Here is a 22,730-nt window from a genome sequence, read left to right as displayed (position 1 = left end):
GCTAAAGAATGATGATGGATTCAACCCAGATCTGTGACTGGGGGTGAGTGTCTAAAATGTTTCTGCGCTCTGTTCATCATCTCCTTGTGTTTGCTTTGTTCGCCCTAAGTTGGCAGGGTATGCCCAGACGTGAGTCCGTTGCTCACTTTGTCACTGGATTCAAGCTAGCCTGGCTGATGAAGGGTGTTACCCAGAAACCGGTCCCAGGATGCTTCTTTCCGGTTCAGGAAAGACCTGGCTTGGCAGTTCGGGCTGAACTGTTCCAATGAGGCACAGGGTCAAGACTGATTTGCATATAGCTGGATCTGAATTGAGGTGGCGAAGTGAGCTAAAGAATGATGATGGATTCAACCCAGATCTGTGACTGGGGGTGAGTGTCTGAAAAGTTTCAGCGCTCCGTCTATCATCTCCTTGTGTTTGCTAGGTTTTTATTCACTTCATATATGTGGAGTTGATAACTCTACGGGATATCTGTCACTCAGTGCCATCTCCTACTCTTGTCTTAGGCAACAGGAATGAGACAATTGAGTTTAACTGTGATTTCCAGTCACAACCTCTACCATACCTCTGAAATCAAATCTCCATTCTCAGCATGCACCATGCCTATTGCTCCAACTTCTTTACAACGCGTGAAGGTGTGCAGCATCTCTATGTCGTTGATCATGTATGTGCCCTTATAGGCCATGAACACCTTGAAGGAGTTGACACCTTCCTTCTGGGTAAGAACGCCCATTTCTTCTTTGACCTGTAAAAAAGAATTGTGGAGTGGTGATTTTATTATCAGATAACACTTATTAAGAAAATAAACACTTTTTAAAAATGTTATCTAGCCCCCTGAGTTATTTCTCTAGGCAAATACAACTCCCTTCAGTTCTCCATGCCACAGTGTCCATAAATGAGACCGGTTTTGTTGTAGATGGGGCAAGAAGAAACTCCAAATCAAAGGACCCTTGCCAACAACCAGTGGAGTGACTCCTACGAGCCAAGGGCAACAATCTAAACAGTTTCAACCATTCATGCAATTGTTTTGTGGGTGTTACACACAGGTTACAACGCTGCACAGCATCTTCAAAGCTCTAGCAAGCACTGGCAGAGGCAACAGGAATGGACAATTCACACTCAGTTCTTTAGAGCCACAAGCAGCAGTGGATCGGTTGGTTTTATGCCATCTACAGAATGTCAGGAAGGTGTATTCAATACCTGAGTTAAGCAGGGATAGAACTCCAGAGGGTGGAGCCCTTTTCTCTACGGAGGGATCTCTCTCCCACCAGTTTGTACTTTGTCAGATGGGCGACTAGTTGTTTCAGGCAAGCTGTGGAATGCGTTTGACTACATATTAATTGCTTATTACTTTAAAGAATCTTTTTGTGTGGTTATGTATATTGTGTGGTGTGTATGATTGGTACACAATATGCGTGCACTGAACAATAAGTAACTAAATAGCAACACTTTTATAGCGCTGCCTTACAGCCAGGCCGTCCCTAAATGCTGACCTTAGTGTTACCTGATCTTAGTGTTGCTGCAATATAATACAAAGTTAAATTGAATGGTCCTACAGCAATGAACCCACATTTGGCCAGTGAATTGGCCCGTGCAGATACGCAATGCTCGATTCAGAAGCTAACAATCTGTGTAGACATTTTGGAAGATGCTGGCACACAGAATCTGAAAAAGTTGGATATTTTCTTACAATTCTAAATCTTGGTCCCTCATTTTTATTTTCGAGATTTTGATTTCTCACTTTTTAATTTCGAAATGTCAACATAGATTCATAGAACTATTGAAAAAGTAAGGACTGTTTCCTCCTGTGTGGGTGACTAAACCCAAAATGCTATGCAAACTGTTTCTTCATTCCTCATCGTTACACTTTCACTTTATATTTTATATTTTTTTGTTAAGAATAATCCACTTACATTTCTTTAATTAAAATCAAGCAGAATCACACCAAAGTAATTGGAGGTAAATACAGATTAAAATGTGCTTATTACATATTATTATGCTGCTTTGGAGAGCTCTAAAGCTAAGAAGCAAACGTTTCAAAATGTTTGTCAAATTAATTGACAATATTAATGGTTTTGAACATATATTTTAAATACAAATCACAATACAATACAAGCACAGTGTGAATTGGAATGCATTCGTTTACATGATTATACAGCAGTTTAAAGTACACATAATAAATGAAGCTGCTCATGTATATCCCTTTTTAGGTCTTGCCTGACCCAGCGCATGCGCTGGTCTGGGGAGACTTTTAGTAAGGGCTTCAAAAAATGCTACCATGGCCGGCCTACAGCTTGCGTGCATGTGCGTGGGCGCGCGCTTACGAGCAGAGGCGCCATATGGCTTTCCTCGTCATGCTCATTAAGCGCAGCGCTCACAGCGCACGATCACTTTCACGTTCGCGGCCGCGCAGCCGCGTCTCCTTTGCTCCATCCTTGATAATATGGCCCTTAGGGGCATATTATCAAGCACGGCGTTAAAATTATCGCCGCTTAGCGGCAGAAACCTGCTGCTACAGCGGCGATAATGGGCTTGATAATATGCCGCAGAGAATTCCAATAGAAGCCCATGTTCACACCGGAACATGGGCTTCTATGGGAATTCACAAGGGCATATTATGAAGCCCATTATCGCCGCTTTAGCTGCAGTTTTCTGCCGCTAAAGCGGCGATAATTTTAACACAGTTTCTTGATAATATGCCACCAACATATCTGTGAAACCCTCTTCTTTTACAGTTTTGGCATCGTCTGTCATTTAGCAGGATAATACCATATATTTGGTCACATTAGTACCAAAATACAAATATCTGGGAGGAGCAGAGAGCAAATCTCCGGGATGTTGAGCATTCTCCTATCATAAAGGAAGTGTGTTGGTGGGGTCTGTGGCGTCTAACGCATCATTTAACTCTATATCTGTGGGCACCTACACAATAATGTATGGGATGAGTTTGTTACGTTGCCGTTTTTTAATTTGATATAAAACTCGAATCACTGACATCAGACTGTCTGCAAGCGCTTCCCATTTGTTGAGGTTAAAGGATACCAGTTTATCAGAGGATAAAAGAATTTGCCCAAGGTCACACAATTTTCTCAAATAATGATGCTGAGATTGGATTTTAGGTCCGTTGTCAGAAATTAGGCACGCGTCTATACCTTCTATGTGTGCATGTTTGCAAGCTTCCCAGCAGTGAAATACAGTTGGAGTGCCAAGGGTCAGGCACATCTGTCTGCCATTAGTGGTATATGTGGTATGGGGTACATGTGTGCCCTTGGAACGCATATACCATTGCTAGGGTTTTTGTAGCGTGCCCATTCAAAACTTGGCCCCATGAAGCATGCCTTCTCGTGAACAACAACCCTTGCTAGGATTGTGCTCAGCGGGGAAATGTCTCTCTGTGCCTCTCGGACACCTAACAAAAGAGTTCCCGTGGTCAGCCAGCATCGGTCCATGCCCGGGCATGTCAGGGGTCCGGGGTCCTTGCACTCGTTTGGTTTGTCCTGAATAAGCAGGGGCATTGTGAATGCGCTTTGGGAGGTTGGGTCCATCACTGAGAAGTCAGTCTCCTCTTTAGTTTTAGTGAGTTCTGCAAATGTATGTGTGTGGTATGTACATCGCGCATTATGAGCCAATGCTAATGCTAGAAAAGAGCAGCCCTGCAATCCGGCCCACAATCCCACCCTGGAGATGTTAAATATTTTCACACTAATGCACACGCACTAGTGCCATCTGTGTTCATCAGATTGACCCACGCTGTCTTTTGAGGCTGTGCATGATATGTTCTCCAGGGTAGTGCAATACTGTGCTTCATACATGTATGGACTCAGCTGAAAACCAGCTAGGGCTTAGAATGCTACCTTGGGTGGGGATATGACAGACTGAATTAGCCTGAGAACCTTCATCTACTGACACTACAATTGCTATTTAACCACCCTTCGAGCATCTTTGCCCCTCACTGCACCACACTAGCACCAACAATGCAATTAGCGTCTGTGGTTGTTCACAGTTTTTTTCTTTCTGAAGACTGCTTAGATTTTAAGTTGACCCATGTCTGATGATGCGCTTCTTCCAATTCTGTTATTTATAACCAACCTTGTCTGTTGAGTTTTCATCTTATAAGATTGGCCCTCCTGGTCCCAGCATGCTATGTGTTGTTGGAGTGTGTAGGCATGTGAGTGGGGATAATGTGTGGCATGGCTAAACACTTATAAGGTCCCAAAGGCGAGACCTCTTGGCTATGCTTGTTAATTGTGTAACTTTTAGCAGGATTGAGGCATTCTTCAGGAGATGTTTATATATTTTTGGGCAGGTGCAAATATAATCTTACCAAGCTAAATCTAAAAAAAGAGACTCAGGAGCATATATCTAAAACAGAATGGCAGAGCGTGGTGTTATGCAACAATTGGTAACGCCACACTCCAACATTCTGGAAACACAGGGATGCACTGGATTAACAATGATACGGTGCCCCCCTACATTTCCCCTAGCACTAAATTAAGCTGCCTAGCACCAACATAGGCACCCATGCATCATAGTGCAAGGGTGCCTGCATTGCAAGGAATGATTGTTCATGTACAAGAAGGTGTTTCTTCCTGCACATCAACAATCACTAATGGTGATTTGCTCATGCAGAAACAGCAAAAACGAAAATAAATTAATAATTTCTCCTCGTTGTGCCAGGTTAAGAGTAAGACGAGGTTTTACCTGGTCTTAATTTTGGCGCTGGCCCATATTTATGCAAGGGGGGCAGCATCAAAAAGCAATGGGTGTTGCAGTGCAACACCCACTGCAACACCCATTTCCCGCCACTTTTACGCTAAGTGCTGCGTAAGAGGGGCATATTTACAAGGCAGCGTAAAGCCACGTTAAGTGGCTGAACAACACCTTGTAAATAAGGCGAAGGGATTATCGCCACCAAAACGTCACAAAAAGTGAAGTTCTGGTGGCAATAAGCGCTTGGAAATATGCCCTAAAATGTCATCGGACAAATGGTTCGCTGCCAATCTATAACACCGGCTAAATCTTCACTAGATCTTTTATTCAGTGCCGTTTTGCAAACTTACGGTTTCCACTGGCACTTCAATATTAAATCCATTCTCTGTGTTACAACAATGTTTTAACATGCATGAAATGCCAGAATAAAAAGAAATGTATTAGTTGTCCTGTTATTCCTACCTTGTCACTCCACCATGTAGCCGCCACATGAAGTGCATAGTCACAACAGACTTTCGGATCTGCCCAGCCTCTCCAGGTATTATAGGCCTCAATCAGGGACTGTCCTTTGTTAGGAATAGCAAAGTCCATTATCATTGTGGTGCCTCCGGCCAGAGCAGCCTGAAAGAACAAGAGTTGTGCGTTGGTAACTAGAAAGCACATGGATGATGATGCATTCTATGTTTATTTTATTACAATATGAATTAGTCAAAATGGCGCTTGTAATAAATTGATTCGTGAAAAAATGTCAGCACCGCATTTTTTTTTTCTGATGTGCAACTAGGGTAAAGTGTGGATTTGCAAGACATTCACAGGGTATACTTCTTTCTGTCAGAAAATAACATGAACATATCAAAAATTGCTCTGGCTATGATGGTAACCTGATTCCCCTCTTTAGTTCACATATCACCAAAGATCTTAAGGCCCTTTCCTTCTCCAGGTCGTTTCAAAACTGGTATGTAAACAAAATAGGATTATTCATATGCAGACCAGCTCTATAGATATTGGTTCACATAATAACCTTGTACGGGTTTATTAACGTTTTAGACTAAAAAAACACTGAAATTCACCAGTTATAGTTATCTCAAGTAAATATAAATGTTCCCTGAAATAACTATAATTTGTGCCCCTACAATGTACAGTGTGTTATCAATGATGTCTTTCAAATGTTGCAGTGATGTTTTCAGTGACATAATAGATTATGTCATGAGTGATGTAATATGTGGGGTAAGTAGCAGTGCATGGCAAGGGTGTGACTTTGGGTCATGAGTTATAATTAGTTGAGATACTTATAGCCAGCGGCTGCTCCTCCTCTAAGGCGAGGAGTTCAAAAAGAAATATAAAATGATAATAACTCAAAGTTATTATCATTTTATTTTTCCTACTGCAGTGGCCCAGTTTCATGCGGGCAGGGCAGGGCTGGCCAAAGTGGAGGGACGAGTGGTGGAACTCTCTAAGTGTGCATGAAGGTTTGGCGGCCGTTTTGTTCACCATCATGCTGTAATGCAAAGCCTGGTGGCGAACATGCACAGGCTTCCAGTTCCTGTCTGAGCGTCTAACCATGGCACTCAGACCTATCACAATGGTGCTGTCATGGTGATAGCAACGTAGTGATTGGCTTAGGGGAGTCTGGGTGCTTCCAACTGCTGGGACTCGAGACAGTAAGATTATGAGAACAGAGGAGTGGCGGTGGACTGCTGTAGCCAGGTAAGTCCTTTTTAAAAAAGGTCATTCCCCCACCCCCACCAGCCTCAATTGGTAGCAGCCGCTACTGATTATAACTGGTATAGTTTAGTGGGTTTTTTTTGTCAATGAAATTTTAACCTAGCTATAACATTTATTTTAACCCTTGTTTTTTCAGTGAATTACTAAGCCTTTTTTTTAAATGTAAAGTAAGATATAATTACAATGCCTAGCTATAATGTAACATTATCCTTTGTTTTTTCAGTGAATTTCTAGGGTTTTTTAATGTAATGTAATATTTTATTATTATATGTAAAGCCACCCCATGCCTCACACAGCCGTGTCCAACCACCCCCCCATGGACAGCCAACACACGTGTAGCACAGCTAAAAGCTGTGCACACCTTGGTGTTGGCGTGGGCCAGGCCTTGTGCCCAGCCCCACCGCACAAGGCTTGTGCACAATGGGGGTTGGGCGCCGCGCCTGGAGCCCAAATTCCCATGTCCACACATGGTTGAATGTAGAATGTAAGGGGTAGCATTTAAAGTAAAGCAGAGGTACTGACTTTGTCAAAGGGTCAGAACACCAAAATATAAAAAGTGGGCCTATTGGCTTTATAATGGGGTCAGAATATCAACATATATAAAGCATATGTATTGTTCTTGACAGAAAATGACCAATAATTATAATGAAATGTATACTTCATTAATTCTCACAGTTCAGTGTTCAAAAATAGTGACTGCATTAATAAAAAGTTGTGATAAAGTTGTATTTAAAAAAGAAAATCTACATGTCCAAGTCTATTTTTGAACAGTTTTCAGGCTTCAAACTGATGCCATGGAACAAACTAATCCTCAAAGAGCAGTTAATAAATGAGCAGCTCCTGCCGCTCATTTATTATAAATTTTTCTGTCCTGGTGTCCACCCTTTTAAAGAAAAATATTATTGGGGAGAGTGCATGTGGCCCTCCTCCTCGAGCATTTACAGGTCCCAGGGACCCTATCCCCCAGGGTCGTATTGCTTTACTAAGGAGAGGGGGCATGTGTCCCCCCTCCTCAAGCCTCTACAGGCCCTGGGGACCCAGTCCCTGGGAAATTGCTATTTTGTCTTAGGGGTGGTGGCAGCTTGCCCTCCCTGAGCCTCTATTGGCCCGGGGAACCTCATCTCCCTTGGCTGTGTTCTGTTCTATAGGGAGGGTGGGTGGCCCCTTCCCCGAGTCTCTATGGGCCACAAGGACCCCATCCCCGGGACCTTGTTCTATTTTTTGTTTTTTGTTTTTATCCCGGCATCGACCTCCCTCCCTGAGCCTCTATGGGCCCCAGAGATCCCATCTCTCTGGGCCGTATCATTTTTTTTATCAGGGGCAGGTTGTTCTCCAGACCCCCAAGCCTCTATGGGCTCAAGGGCCTATTGTGGGTGACCCAGTGCCCACCCTGGGCACCCACAACAAACAACATTGGGGGCTGCAGGTGGATCTTCTTACCGCATGCACACATCCTGGGTGTAGTGGGAGCTGGCATTGCTCCCGTCTGATGAAATCAGGCATTTTTCATTGCTCCCACTAGAAAGGAGCACTCCGAGTTTCCCTACCCGAAAGAGCACATGCAGGGAAATAAATGTCTACTCCACCCCCCTCCCAGTAGGGGCATTTTTGCAGGTGCTGCAAGATAGGAGCAGACAAGTTTACCCTGCCAAGCTCCCTGCGACTCCACATCGGAGCCTACCCCTTCGGATAGGGTACAAGGGGCCTTAAGAGGATTTGGGAAGGGAGACACATGCCCCCTCCCCTGTAATATTTATGCCAGGCCTTGGATATGGGGTTCTAGGGCCATGATCTGCTTGGAGAAGGGGCAGCGTGCCCCCCTCCATATTTAATATTGTGGCAATATCAAAGGGATGGGGTCCCCAGGGCCGTGATCAGCACAGGGGATGGCTATGCGCCCTCCCCCCATTTGAATATTATACCAAGCCCTAGGGGATGGTGTGCCAGGGGCCATAATCGACTTTTGAGGGTGTCGTGGTCCTCCCTCGTCTTTGACTATTCTGCAGGGCTCATGAGAATGGGGTCCCTTGGGCTGTAATCAGCTGGGAGTAGGGAGCCCCATGAATGCTCTCCTCCCTGCATAATAGAATACATTGACCCCACAAGTCGTGGTCCACACCGGGGTCATATTTATTTATGTTTAAATGGCAGCCGCCACTTTATTTTTGGGTTCTCCTGAGATACAGCAGACAAGAGAATAAATTTTGAATCCTGTAATGGCTGCCACAGCATTTCATTCATGTTGTGGTCAGCCAATCAGTGTTCGGGAGTGAGATGGCCCATGGGACAAAAAGCCCCCTTGCCAATCAGAATGCTTTATTGTTTTTGAAGTTTAGATCGAGGAACTCTCGCCAGAGTCCCTCAAACCTAACCGTCCAGATGTACAAATATATTTGTACTTTAATTTCTCCTAAACTATGGAGTGACACCGAAATACAAAAAGCATGTTTTCTGGACCAAGATTCAGCCTTCTGCCAAATTTGGTGTAATTTCACTCAGCAGTTTTTGCGGTATCGTGTTCCAAAAAAGTCCATGGGAAATGCTTCGAGATTTTATGTTTTGAGTCCCCCATTTTACTCAGCCCCCACCTGACGGATCATCCTAAAATATTCAGGGAAGGTGCTAACTAAAAAAACAGCACTTTTTTGGAAAGTTTTGTGAAAATTCATCAAATGGTGCCAACGTTATTACAAAAAAAAGGCATTTCCTAAGGAAACGTAGACCTAACTAGAGCTAGTTCGCCACTGAGTATTATCTATCTATCTATCTATCTATCTATCTATCTATCTATCTATCTATCTATCTATCTATCTATCTATCTATCTATCTATCTATCTATCTATCTATCTATCTATCTATCTATCTATCTATCTATCTATCTATCTATCTATCTGTCTGCCTATCTATCTATCTAGCTATCTAGCTAGCTATCTAGCTATATATATGTATATACTCACTGAAAAAAGCAAAGGTTACAGAGACGTTCTAGCTGAGCTAACTATAATGCCCCCACAATGCACTGCTTATGACCTCACATATTACATCACTCATAATATGGTCAGTAACATCACTGATGAGATCTCAAATGATATCACTCATGACATCACTGCTGACATCATCCAGTGAATGTAAGGGTTTTGTAAACTTTTCTGAGACTTAAAGATACATACTAAGCTACTGCATAAGTTAAATTACTATTCTTTCTGTTCTAGTAATGAGTGATACTATTTCTAACATGTCAAATGATGTACAATCCCATTTTAAATGGGTGTGCTATTTATCAGCATACTGCCTCTACACTGACACATTTCCCCTGCTGATGTACGTGTATGGTAGTGCTTTGCAACAGTCTAAGCTGTTCATTGAGACTTCAAACCACATTGATGGCTGACAATAGTTCTGTGCTATGATATCTATATCTGTATATATATACATATATATTATCTACTGGCAGTCGCCAGTAGGTAGTTATAGTTAGGACCTATTTTCCATAGGAAATCCGCAGCATTCTATTTGGAATAACGTTGGCGTCGATTGATGAATCTTTGCGAAAGTTTCCAAACTTTTGGCCAGCTCTGGTCCGCTCCTATCCTGAAAATTTCACAGTGATTCGTAAAGCGGGGGCCAAGAAAAAAGGGGGGTCCCAAAACACATTTTCCCCATGCATTTTCCCATAGGATCTGTTGACGCAGCTACAGCCCGAAGTGCTGAACGGAATTATACCAAATTTGGCAAAGAGGAAGTCCTCAGTTCAGTCTCGTGCCTTTTGCTTAAATGGTGTAAATCCGTTCAGTAGTTCCTGAGAAAATCAAAAGTAAAATCACATATATATCTGGGCGGAGCCTAACCACACATCTCATTGTGAGATCTGATTGGCTGTCAGCACTTCATCCAAGAAGTGTTGGCAGCCATCTTGGGACCAATATACATGATAGCACCTCATTAAAAAGCATTGCAGTTAATAGAAGGTTTTAAGACTTTAGTTACATTATAAATCATTTGTTGATGGTACCATACTCATTTTAGGAATTGTGGTGTGTTCTAAGGTGATTTTACCATGTGAAAAAGCCTTCTGCTTTGATATCATGAATCATGTTTGAGAGAAAACTATTTTCTCATGCTTTTCCCACAGAGGTTTGGAAGGTGATCTATAAGCTAAACTGAGAGCATATTTTCAGTAAATTCACATTATCTTTCTCAGTCATGTGAGAATGAAGTCTGACATTCTCAGTAAAACATGTACATCCACCAAGGACAGAGACTGTCAGTTGATTCCTTTGTGTTCTACTGGAGCTTCCCAGAGTGTTCTAAAGAACAACTAGAGCGCTAACAGTCCTACTTATGACAAACGTATGGCACACCTGAAGCCATCTTGGTTGGAATAAAGTGGTAACTCTTAAAACATTTAATTTAAAAAGGAACAAAATGAGGGGGTTTATTTTGCCATAGAAAGTATGATTAGTGCTGCAGAAAGAAAAATTAGGGCACATTTTGAGTGACTTCTCAAATCCTCTTCTATTTCATTAAAAGATTCTGACATGCAGACTGAAACATGCACTTTCAATACCAGCAGCAGACTTCACTGGTGAGCAGTAGCTTTACTACAGTGATCTAATAGGCAACTAGATTGCTAACATTCAGAATTTATGGCAAATGTGTGACACATCTGAATGCCTTCTTGATGGAATCAAAGTAAAAAACTGAAAGTATTTCCTACTGAGGAGACTGTAGTAAATGAGGAAATTAGGAAACATCATAACAAATAAGTCTCCCAAAATGGCCACCAGAGACAAAAGAGCCCAAATGTAGCCCAAATATCACCCAGATGTAGCCCAAGTATAGCTCAATGACAGAATGTCCCAGAGTGTTCAAACGAACAACTAGAGCACTAACAGTCTTACTTGTGACAAAAGTATGGCACACCTGAAGCCATCTTGATTGGAATAAAGTGGTAACACTTAAAACATTTAATTTACAAAGGAACAAAATCAGGGGGTTCATTTTGCCATAGAAATTATGATTAGTGCTGCAGAAAGAAAAATTAGGGCACATTTTGACTTCTCAAATCCTCTTCTATTTCATAAAAAAATTCTGACATGCAGACTGAAACATGCACTTTGAATACCAGCAGCAGACTTCCCTGGTGAGCAGTAGCTTTACTACAGTGATCTAATGAGCAACTAGAGTGCTGACATTCAGAATTTATGGCAAATGTGTGACACATCTGAATGCCTTCTTGATGGAACCAAAGTAAAACACTGAAAGTATTTCCTACTGAGGAGACTGCAGTAAATGAGGAGATTAGGAAACTTCATAACAAATAAATCTCCCAAGATGGCCACCAGAGACAAAAGAGCCCAAATGCAGCACAAATATCACCCGGATGTAGCCCACATGTAGCCCAATGACAGAAGTGTGCAAAACACTTATTTGTTGTGTATTTGCAGTTTTATATAGTGCAGACTTGTCGGGTATTGGAGTGCTTTACATGAGCATTGTCACACAAGATCAAATTCATTTTGGTTGTAGACATGGGGAGATTAAGTGATTTGACCAGAATCACAGAATGTTGAGCTGAAGCAGAAACTCCAACCTGGTTCCCCAGTTGCAAAGTCTGCAGCTCTGGAAGTAAAACCACATCCTCTCCCCTAGGTGCAACATTTAATAAAGTGGTCAACTGGATAAAAAAACAAAGATTACAAATAATTTAAAAGTTCTTTGTCGCTATTTGAAAACTCAGAAAATATGTCCTCATTTTAGTTTTTTAGAGCACTAATCATAATTTTGATGCAGATAAGACCCTCTCATATATGTAATTTCTACTGGAAATACTCTAGGTATTACAGTTTTGAATACATCAAGATGACGTCAGGCATTCCACACTTTTGTAATAAATATAGAATGTTAGTAATCTAGTTGTTCATTGGGATACTGTTGAGAGGCAGAGGCCTGGGGCACGGACTCTGAAAATTGAAGGCAGGTAGGAGAGTGCAGAGGCAACAATTTGACCACACTGGGTAGGCAGGAAGGGCAGTGGCAGCACAACAGACTATGGAGGGCAGTGGAAAGGGGGGCAGGGGCAACAAACCAACAATACAGGACTGGCAATAGAGGCTGTGGCAATATAATAGACCATTGTGGGCAGAAGGAAGAGGCAGTGGTAGTACAACCATACATGCCAACAGACCTGTTTCAGCCAGGAAACGTCCAATGTTTTTAAGCTCAAATGGGCTTTATTTGATCTGTCTCCTGTCTACAATCTCCTCTTTTTCAATGTAACTCAAAGGGGAAAATCAATACCCCAGTTTTTTTTCAAAATCTCCCTCTTACCAAGTTCAAAATGTTCGCAAGTATGGTACATTGGATCATGGTAGGCAGGAGGAATTGGGGTAGGGACATGGACTCGGATAACAGAGGACAGGTGGGACATGGAGAGGTGCATCAAACTGCCCCTACAGGGCAGGCATCAGGGTTTGCAGCAGCACAATACCCCACACAGCGCATGCGGGACGGGAGTGCAGCACAACAATCCATAGAAAGCAATAGGGAGGGGACAGGACCATGCACATGGACAGCAGCGAACAGAGGGGAAAGAGGCAATGGTAGCTAGCTGACCATAATGGACAGACAGGAGAGAAAGCTGCAGCATAACAGACCATAAAGGGCAGGAGGGACGGATCAGGGGCATTACAATGGAACAGACAAGCCAGGAGGGAGGGAATAGGGGTCTGCACATGGAAACAGAGGGCTGGGGGCAAGGGGGCAGGGCAGGAGCAGCAAGATGACCATGGAGGTCAGGCAGGATGGGCACTAGAAACAAGACACACCATGGAGAGCAACAATGAGACTATAATGGCATACACACAGACCACGGAGGGAAGGTGGGAGGGGGTCAGGGGCAGCTAGCTGACCACACAGGGAAGGTAGGAGGGGCCATGGCAGCAGAGAAGACCATGCATGGCAAGCGGGAGGGTTAGTGGCAGCACAATGGCTATGATGGGCAAGAAGGAGGGTGCAGGGGCATGCACAAAGTACCATGGAGGATAGAAGGGAGGGTCAGGATCTGGGCACAGACAAGAGAGTTCATGGGAAGGGGCCTCACAACAGACCGCGCGGGGCAGGCAGGAGGAGCAGTTGCAGCACAACAGACCAGGGAGGGAAGATGGGTGTGGCAGTAAAATGGACCATGGAGGACAGGAGGAAGGGGATAGGGGCATGGCATGTGGACAGGCAGGGTGGAGGTGGCAGGGACAGGTTACAGTCATCTGACAATGCTAGGCAGGTGGGAGGGGAGTGGCAGCTCAACAGAACACTCAGAGGCGATTGGAGTGGCAGGTCCATGGAACATGGTGGGCAAAAAGGATGGAGCAGGGGCATGCACAAAGACATCGGAGGGCAGGGGGAAGGAGAATAGGGGCAGCAAGCTAAGCACAGAGGCTAAGCAGGAGGTCAATGATGGGCCATAGAATTGGGCAATGGAGGGCAGGAGGAGTGGACTGGTACATCATGCTAAATGGAGGGCAGTGGCAGCACATCAGACCATGCATGGCAGGAGGGAGGAGGCTAGTCCATGGATTCAGACAACAGAGGATAGGGAGGAGGTGGATGGGGCAGCAAGCTAACTGTTCAGAGAAGGTGGGTATTAGGAACTTTATTGTTTTTAAAATGTGTGTCTGTGCGAACTACTTAAAATATGAACAAGTATGCAGCATAATCTCACTTTTATTCAGAGGACGTTTGTGACTGTGACTCCGGGCTCACTTGGCAGAAACACCCCCTGACCCTCCACCCTCATCGCAAAATGTAATGCCCGTGAAAAGGGTAGGTGGACGCAGTGTTATATAGAACATAGTCCTGAGAGCACGATTGAAAATGAAAACTAGATATAGTATATGGTATGAACTATGCACCAAAAAGTGTGATATAAGATGAACCGGGGCGTGAAATATAATATGCAATACGTTGTGCGCAATGACAGATTTATTGGAGAGCGCGAGATAGCACAGGCACTAGCGCGTGCTATGCAATATGCGCCTTGGAGTGTAATATGCACAGGGCAGTGTTGTGTAACCTAACTAGTCTCTAAAGTTGTAATATAAAATATGTGCTAGGGAGTGTAACATTGCATATGCACTGTGACAAAGCTATGGATCCCAGATTGTAATATGTATGGCATAGCGCTGTGCGTTATAACATAGGCATTGAGGAAGGCACGTTAGATGGGGCAATATAACCCGTGCGAAGGCAAGTGTGGCATGACATATTCACGGGGTGGTGTTACAGTGCACATGGGCTAGAGAGTGTCATAGCATACGCACTAGCTGGTGGAATACAACACAGAGGTGTGAGGCACTCGGCGGGCACTGGTGGGTGTAACACAGCATTGGTCTCAGCCAGGAGCACGCTGTGACTCTCAAGTGAGGTTCGTCTCCTTGCCAGAGAGTAAAATAAAAAGTATTACACATCCGGCGGTGGATGTGTGTTTAATTAACCGTGAGGGGGATTTCTTGCATAGTTTGGTCGAATTTTTGTCGAATCCCCTTTGAATGGCTTGGTGTGCGTGTATATTAAATGTGCCCGTCAATAGCTACCCATGTTTGTATAAATAAACAACAAGGGTGTCTACTTGGAGAGTACCCACCGGCGGGGGCGCCGGGATTAGGCACGGTAGGGCGTCAGACACGTCAGAGCTTCACTAGCGGTGTAAATACATTCCATGTGGATTGATTCTATGAATAGTCGCCTTTTAATGAATATCACGCAAATCGTCATGGTGATAGGTACATACGGTTTGTCCAGCATGCCCTAGGTGTTTCTATAAATATATATTTTTTAAAAATAATAAAAAACAAAGGCCAGGCCCCGGGGGATGGGGCCATAAGTGGCCTGAGGAGGGGGGGAACGCAGCCCCCTCCTAAAGAATACAAAAAAAAAAAAGGCCATGACCCGGAGGTTGGGGTCCCTGGGGCCGATTAAGGCCTTGGGAGGGCCAAATTTATTTTTTTCAACAAAAAAAATTAGGGTGCAGGCCCTGGGGGATGGGGTCCCCAGGGCCAGTAAATTAGAAAAAGAAGGGGGGCCACACAGCCCTCCTTCTTAAAAAAATAAAATAAATAAAAGATCGGCATTGCGCCGGAGGCCACGCCCCCTCCTTGCAGCACTCTGCAAATGCGCCCCCTGGCCAGTTGTAAGTTGGGGAATTAATTCCCCTTCAATACTGAGGGTCCCCGAGGGTCAACTAGCCCAACAGGTATCTCCAGTAAGCGCCAGGGAGCTACGTTGCAGACAGGTGTTCTGAGGCCACGCCCCTTTTTACACCTCTATGCAACGCAGCTCTGTGGCGCTTACTGGAGGTACCTAGTGGGCTAGTTGGACCCTAGGGACCCTCAGGATTCAAGGGGACTTAATCTCTCAACTTAGAACGGCCACAGGGCGTGTTTACACAGTGGGGAAGGGAGGGGGCGGGGCCTGAGTTAACATGTGCAAAAAGCCCTGTGGCACGTTTTAAGTTGGGGAAATAATTCCCCTTCAATCCTGAGGGCCCCTGGGGGCTAACTAGCCCACCAGGTGCTTCCAGTAAGCGCCACTGCGCTGCGTTGCAGAGAGGTGGTCTAGGCAGTGCCACTTTTTACATCTCTCTGCAACGCAGCTCTGTGGCGCTTACTGGAGGTACCTAGTGGTCTAGTTGGACCCTAGGGACCCTCAGGATTCAAGGGGACTTAATCTCCCAACTTAAAACGGCCACAGGGCGTGTTTACACAGTGGGGAAGGGAGGGAACGGGGCCTGAGGTGACGTGTGCAAACACGCCCTGTGGTGCATTTTAAGAGGTAGTTTTAATCCCCTGCCCTATTATATACTAGGGGCTTACAGAGGAGGTCATGCTGATCACAGGGGGACCCCAACGCATAGTGTTCCCTAGTGTATGTAGGTGTTTTCACTGTATTCTGAGTGTCTTTTAACATAGCACTGGCTCTGGGACTCGTTAGTCAGACTCAGTTACCACCAGTATCCGTCTGAAAAAGTTGAGGGTACAGGATGATTTTGCAACAAGGCTTCATTCTGCTCTTCTGTTTGTTCTTTCTGCACGTTATCCTTCTTCCTGCACTTTTCTGCGTCTTTGAGGACTTCTGTTGCTTCTTTCTGCATTTCTTTTTTTTTTATGTGCGTTTTTTCTTCTTTCTTCACATGTCCTATCTCTGTAGGCATATTTAGAAATTAACCTTTGAAATTCACTGAAATCATAGGTTTCAGCCACGTTATAGTTAGGAATTAGCATTTAAAAAACCTTAGAAATTCACTGAAAAAAACATAGGTTTCAGGGGCGTTATAGTTAGCTGGACTTTTCACTCGTACAAAACCATTGAAATTCCCCCGTTATAGTTAGTTCAGCTAACTATAACTCGCGCGCCCGCAATGCACTGCTGATGACGTCACATATTACATCACTCATGACATGGTCAGTGACATCACTCATGACATCACTGATCAATGGTTTTGTACGAGTGAAAAGTCCAGCTAACTATAACGCCCCTGAAACCTACGGTATTTTCAGTGAATTTCTAAGGTTTTTTAAATGCTAATTCCTAACTATAACGTGCCTGAAACCTATGGTTTTTTCAGTGAATATATATATATATATATATATATATATATATATATATATATATATATATATATATATATATATATATATATATATATATATATATATATATATATATATATGTCCAAATTCCAAAAACAAAATAAAATAAAGTACGCTCTCAGGAAAGCAGGCAAAGAAACCACGTATAGAGGTCTAAGTATTTAATTTACACAACGCATTTCGGCAGAAAGCCTTGATCACGTGTAAAGTGAACACTCCACAACGGACATTAAATAAAGTTTTCACATAGACCAGTTTGTCAACAAAGTGAACGAAGGACTATAAAGCAAATGTTAACACCATTCACGGTCGCCATCTTGGAATGGTCAAATGTAAAGTATATTATGACAAAGCAGTGTTGAATATTATCACATACTGTGTAGAAAACTATATTCTTAGATTCAAGTGAGTAAAACTTTAAGTAAGTTGATGTACATCACTAAGTTATGTCAATACATTTCTTAAATTGTAGGAATTAATCGTGAACTATACACATGATAGAAAAGTTAGTTACTCGTTCAGGGTGGTACAGATTCAAAATTGAACATCCGCCACAGTATGATATGCAAATTGATGCTGATTAAAGCAACTGCTCCAATACATATTGAATTAAATTTGATAAGTCCAACATTAAAAAACGTTGTAATAAACGTTCCATTAACAGCGCTGCTCCATTGCGCCCCAACTCGTAAGGTGCACCAATACAGGGCAGTAAATAATAAAGAATGAGAAAGAGGAAATCAAAACACGCCCAAAATATCACAAAATCATTGCCTAAATGCAAAAGGCGATAACGTGTGAAATCGTCTGCTACAAAGTGCGCGCCCTCTTTGATAGCATGCTTCAATAATCATTTGCATGTTATAAAGTTATACCAGACATAGTATCCGCTGATAATTAAACTAATGTAACTAATTTTTGGACCCTGAACTCAATTGAGTGGCACTTTAGTTTGTGATCTGTGAAAGCACATTGGATGAGTAAGGAGTATTTTATACTGACATTCGTCTATGGATGCAATAGGGCATTTGCCCTGCCTGTATTACATTAGTTTAATTATCAGCGGATACTCTTGCACTATGTCTGGAATAACTTTGATAGCATGCTTCAATAATCATTTGCATGTTATAAAGAGGGCGCGCACTTTGTAGCAGACGATTTCACACGTTATCGTTATCCACTAGCCCAGACAGGACAACGTGTATCCTGCTACCAGGTTCTTAAACGCAGTTTATACCTCACAGACGCACCCATCTCGTGCCTTTACACCCAATAACCTGTGGACGCAGGAAGAGGTTGATTTTCCTTTTTTCCGCTCGTGTCATTTTCAAACCCGTGTCGTATACCGGGTTGGAATTATCACCGGTACCGTGATCTGCCATGTTATTGCCATTTATACAGCCCTGAAGAGTCACAATTGTACCACGTTGTGACGAAACACGTGTCGGCTGGTTTTGTTTCATTTGGTATTGATCTGTATTGATATTAAAATCCCCATCTAAGATACTTCTGATGTCGATGTTCATAATTTCAGCAACAAGAAAGTTCCAATTTTGGTTTTAACATGAAAACCACTATCTATATACGTGTGCACAGGACTTTGTTCCCTGTCCAAGTAGTGTCAGCAATATTTTATACGCAGTAGGAGTTAGTTTTGTTTGGAACAAGGTAACTTGTATATGGTTCTGGTAAGTGATCCGCAGCACTGCCGAAGGCAGTGCACCCAGGACATGTAGCAGACGTGCAAGGTATAGGTGGGCGTGAATGGAGTCGACCATGTGTTCAGGCTGCCCTGCTATGCGTCAGTGGCTCTGCTTGTAGCTGCACTGGCTTGCCGTGTGCCAGTCTTGTGGATGAAATGGCACAGCTTGGTGGAATGTGCCGGGTCTGTGTGCAATGGATGCAGGGCAGGGTTGTGGTGGGAGTACGTGTGAAAGCCATTTCACGCACGCTAACTACGACAAAGGACTTTTGAGTGTGGGATGTCCACTCGTTCTCAAATTGGGCAGTGCGTAGTGTGGGAGATGGATGCAAATATTATCGGATCTTTCAGGGGGGCTGGCCACTTGCAAGTTCCTTCTCAGAGCAGCAGATGTCTTAGCACAAGATAGCTCAGACAAAGAACCTTTCATCCTTACAGTAACTTCTCCAGCTGCATTCATACAGGATGTGTACAAAGGCCGGTCGTGGGTGTTTTGGGATGTCTGCGACCCTGGTCATCATGAATGAGATGGCCAGCACGTGGCACATGGGCGGGTTCACTGTGTGTTACGTTGCCAAACAGCTGCTCCTCCCTCCCACAAGCCCCCACACTTTTGTGCACTGCGCTGTTGTATCCCGTGCACTCCTACGGCACACCTTTGTAATGGCTATTTACGCATGTCCTGTGGCATTCCAACCACACCGTGACACTGCCGTTTGGAGGTGGTGCATTCCACTTTGCTACATCGACTGCTGCGGCCCTTATGGCGGCCACACCAGAACACAGAGACACACTAACCGCACTTCTTGCACACAGACATGTGTGAGACACCCCATTCCCTTTGCCGCTTGTGCATGCAGGAAGATGCCTGCGTGCTACATCTCCAGGCTCACTGCCAACGCTGAGGTGACATGGTAATGTCCGCTGAAGACAGCACACTGATCTTGCAGGGCCCGTGCCTATCATGCTAACACAATGACCACACGGACATACTTGCTCAGATGCAGGTTCGGGGGGCATTGGCGGTCCTGGGGTTGTTGCGATGAGTGTTATGGCCCTCATGGGTATCCGTGTATCATGCTCATTGACTCTATTGCACCTCTGGGTGTTCAGGTGTGGCTCTTGGCTGTGCTCCCTTTCATGCTGCAGGTAGTGGTGCTGCTTAACACCAGCAGAAAGCAGGTGTAAAATCTCTGGTGCTAACGCGGCTTATCGCCGGAATTTGTTTCACATCGCAGTTTTTGCCTTTCGTTGTGAAAGTTGTGATGTGGGTTTTTCGTGTACAGAAAAATAAATGAACTGGGCAGTGTATCCCGTCAAGATCCAGCACCTGACCCACTATTCCCAATCAATATAAATACAATGAGATTTCTTCATTGATTTTGTGTGTACACTGTAAATGCACCCACTACCACAGTGCAATTCAATACAGGATTTTAGTATTTAGAATAAATCGCAAAGGTGCACCTCGTGTGTTTTTGCACGGGAACGTCTACTCTGCATCTCACTATCAGCAGTTTAATGCAACTACAGTTGAGATAAATCTAACACACTATTCAGAAGCTGGTGCAAACTGCAGACATCACCAGTATTCCCGCGATAACTGCCCCAAAATATAACACCATGGTGGACACCACCAAATAACAGTAATAAGAACGAGAAAGAGTCACACAGCACTTAAGTAACAACCTAAAACTTTATTGAATTTTTTTTTCTTCAAACTTTATTTTTTCGTAAACGTATATATAAAGGATAAAGTAAATTTAACAAAATGAACACAAAACAACAAGGCGGAAGACTCCTGTCGGGAACATGAATGTCGATGACACAGCCTGGCAAATAAAGCACAAAATAAGGACGTGTGTAATGCGCATATCAAAGGAGCGAGACACAGAGAAGGTAAAAAAAGCCAGAGAGAAAAAGAGAGGGAAGGAAAGAAAGGGAGGGAGAAGGGAGCTAGAGAAAGAGAAGGAAAGGAAGGAAGAGAGTGAAAGTGAAGAGAGGGAAGTGAGAGAGAGAGAGAGAGAGAGAGATACTGCGGCCCCTGCGCATCCATGACCAAATAATTACCTGCTGCCACCGGAGTGTCTGCCAGTGGGCACTCCACATGCCTGTCAAAGCTCCGAGGCCCGGCAGATCTCACAGATGTCACTGAGTCCTAAGTCATGAATGGCGGAGACCACATCAGCTTCTCCGCGGCCCGGCAGATTCCACACATGTCGCTGAGTCCTGAGTCATCAATGGCGGAGACCACATCAGCTTTGGGTGTCGCTAACCCTGTGCAACGCAAGTCAGCACCACGTGGTGGTAGGCCACTGACAGCCATACAACTTAGGGTGCGACTAACCCTGTGTAACTCAAGTCCGCGCCACGTGGTGGTAGGCCCCTGACGGCCACATCAGCTTCGGGTGGCACTAAGCCTGTGCAAGTCAAGTCCGCGCCACGTGGTAGTAGGCCCCCGATGGTCATACAACTCAGGGTGCGACTAACCCTCTGCACAACGTTTCATGGACTCTTTATGATTGAGACCCCGTGGAGCGTCCGCCATCCACTCACCACCGGCAATAAAGGATGTGATGTTGTCGATGCCTTATATTTGCGTGGTCACATGGCCTGTGACGCATGTGCCGGATGGGTGTGGTATCTGTGTGCAAACCTGCCCTCAGGGAGTGGCCGTGACATGTTGACAACTAGAGCATTGACCTGCACACCAACAGCGAGTATACCTGCGTCAGGTAGCTATGTGGTGGTGTGAAAACGTGTTTTCTCAATGGATTTTCCATAGGAAACTTTAGACAAGGCTACAGGTCAAACTGCTGAATGGAATTACGCCAAGTTTGGTAGGGAGAAAGGTCATGGTCCAGAAAGCGCGCTTTCTTGCATCGAGTGAAAATATAAAAGAAAGGTCCCGGGGGCAGTTTAATATACCGGAGCTCTGTCTGTGCGAGATAACCCTTTCACGCTCCCTCTTCCCAACATTACCACTTTGCAGCTATAGCGTTAGAAGCCAGTCTGTTGGCTCGCAGCTCTCTACCTTTGCGAGCTAGTAAGCTGCTGTGCCTGTACCTCTGCGAGCTACTAAGCTGCTGTTCCTTTGGGAGCGGACAGCTCGTAGTACTGCGTCTGTGAGTCGACCGGACGGGTCGAAGTTGTCCCTCTGCAAGCCTGGGTGCGAACTGTTCATAAGTCACACTACATAAGCATTGAAAAGCCATTTTGTGATTCAGTCCATCAGCTGGCATCTGTCCAAGGCATTTCTGAAAACATACCAGAGTTCTTTCTGTGAGAGATACCCCTTTCACGCTGCCTCTCCCCACATCAGCAGGTAACACACCCTCTTCTCACATTACCAACATACCCCCAACAACCTTCTTGGGCCCAGAATTATCCCTGTGTGGTTGGACAAACAAGAATCTTAGTCATGTATAGAGTTGCATATAAAATATTTTATTTAAACAAAACAACAACAAATAAAACTGAAGGGAGTCTGGTGCTGTGGTCGCTGCCACAAAGTTGGGGTTACTGTCATTCAGGACTCAGGACACAGTTCCACATGTGGGATCGGCTTGTGTTGAACAGGGTTAGTGGCACCACGTGTCGCCGGCCTTGCATATGGAAATATGCCTAACTGATCAAAGGGAGCATGCTGCTGTGGTCGCTGCCACGAACTTGGGGTCACTGCCATTCAGGATTCAGGACACAGTTCCACATGTGGGATCGGCTTACGTTAAACAGGGTTAGTGGCACCACGTGTCGCACCTTGTTTTGTACAGGGTTAGTGGCACCACGTGTCGCCGGCCTTCCATATGCAAATATGTGTCACTAATCGAAGGGAGTCTGGTGCTGTGGTCGCTGCCATGAAGTTGGGGTCACTGCCATTCAGGACTCAGGACACAGTTCCACATGTGGGATCGGTTTGTGTTGAACAGGGTTAGTGGCACCACGTG

General features: G+C 44.4%; 1 protein-coding gene across 2 annotated transcripts in view; it reads right to left on the bottom strand.

Annotated features, from left to right (window-relative positions):
- DPYS (dihydropyrimidinase) overlaps positions 1-22,730 on the bottom strand; it is a 481,134-nt gene that overhangs the window by 147,640 nt on the left and 310,764 nt on the right. For both annotated transcript variants that reach the window (XM_085605116.1, XM_085605115.1), the window contains exons 2-3: positions 5,173-5,331; positions 566-745 (exon numbers count right to left, since the gene is read on the bottom strand). In XM_085605116.1, the coding sequence (XP_085461242.1) occupies positions 566-745; positions 5,173-5,331 (339 nt within the window). The remainder of the gene's footprint in view (positions 1-565; positions 746-5,172; positions 5,332-22,730) is intronic.

This window comes from Triturus cristatus, chromosome 5_1, assembly GCF_964204655.1.
Source record: "Triturus cristatus chromosome 5_1, aTriCri1.1, whole genome shotgun sequence".
Lineage (NCBI taxonomy): Eukaryota > Metazoa > Chordata > Amphibia > Caudata > Salamandridae > Triturus > Triturus cristatus.
This window is presented reverse-complemented; position numbering and strand designations above follow the sequence as displayed.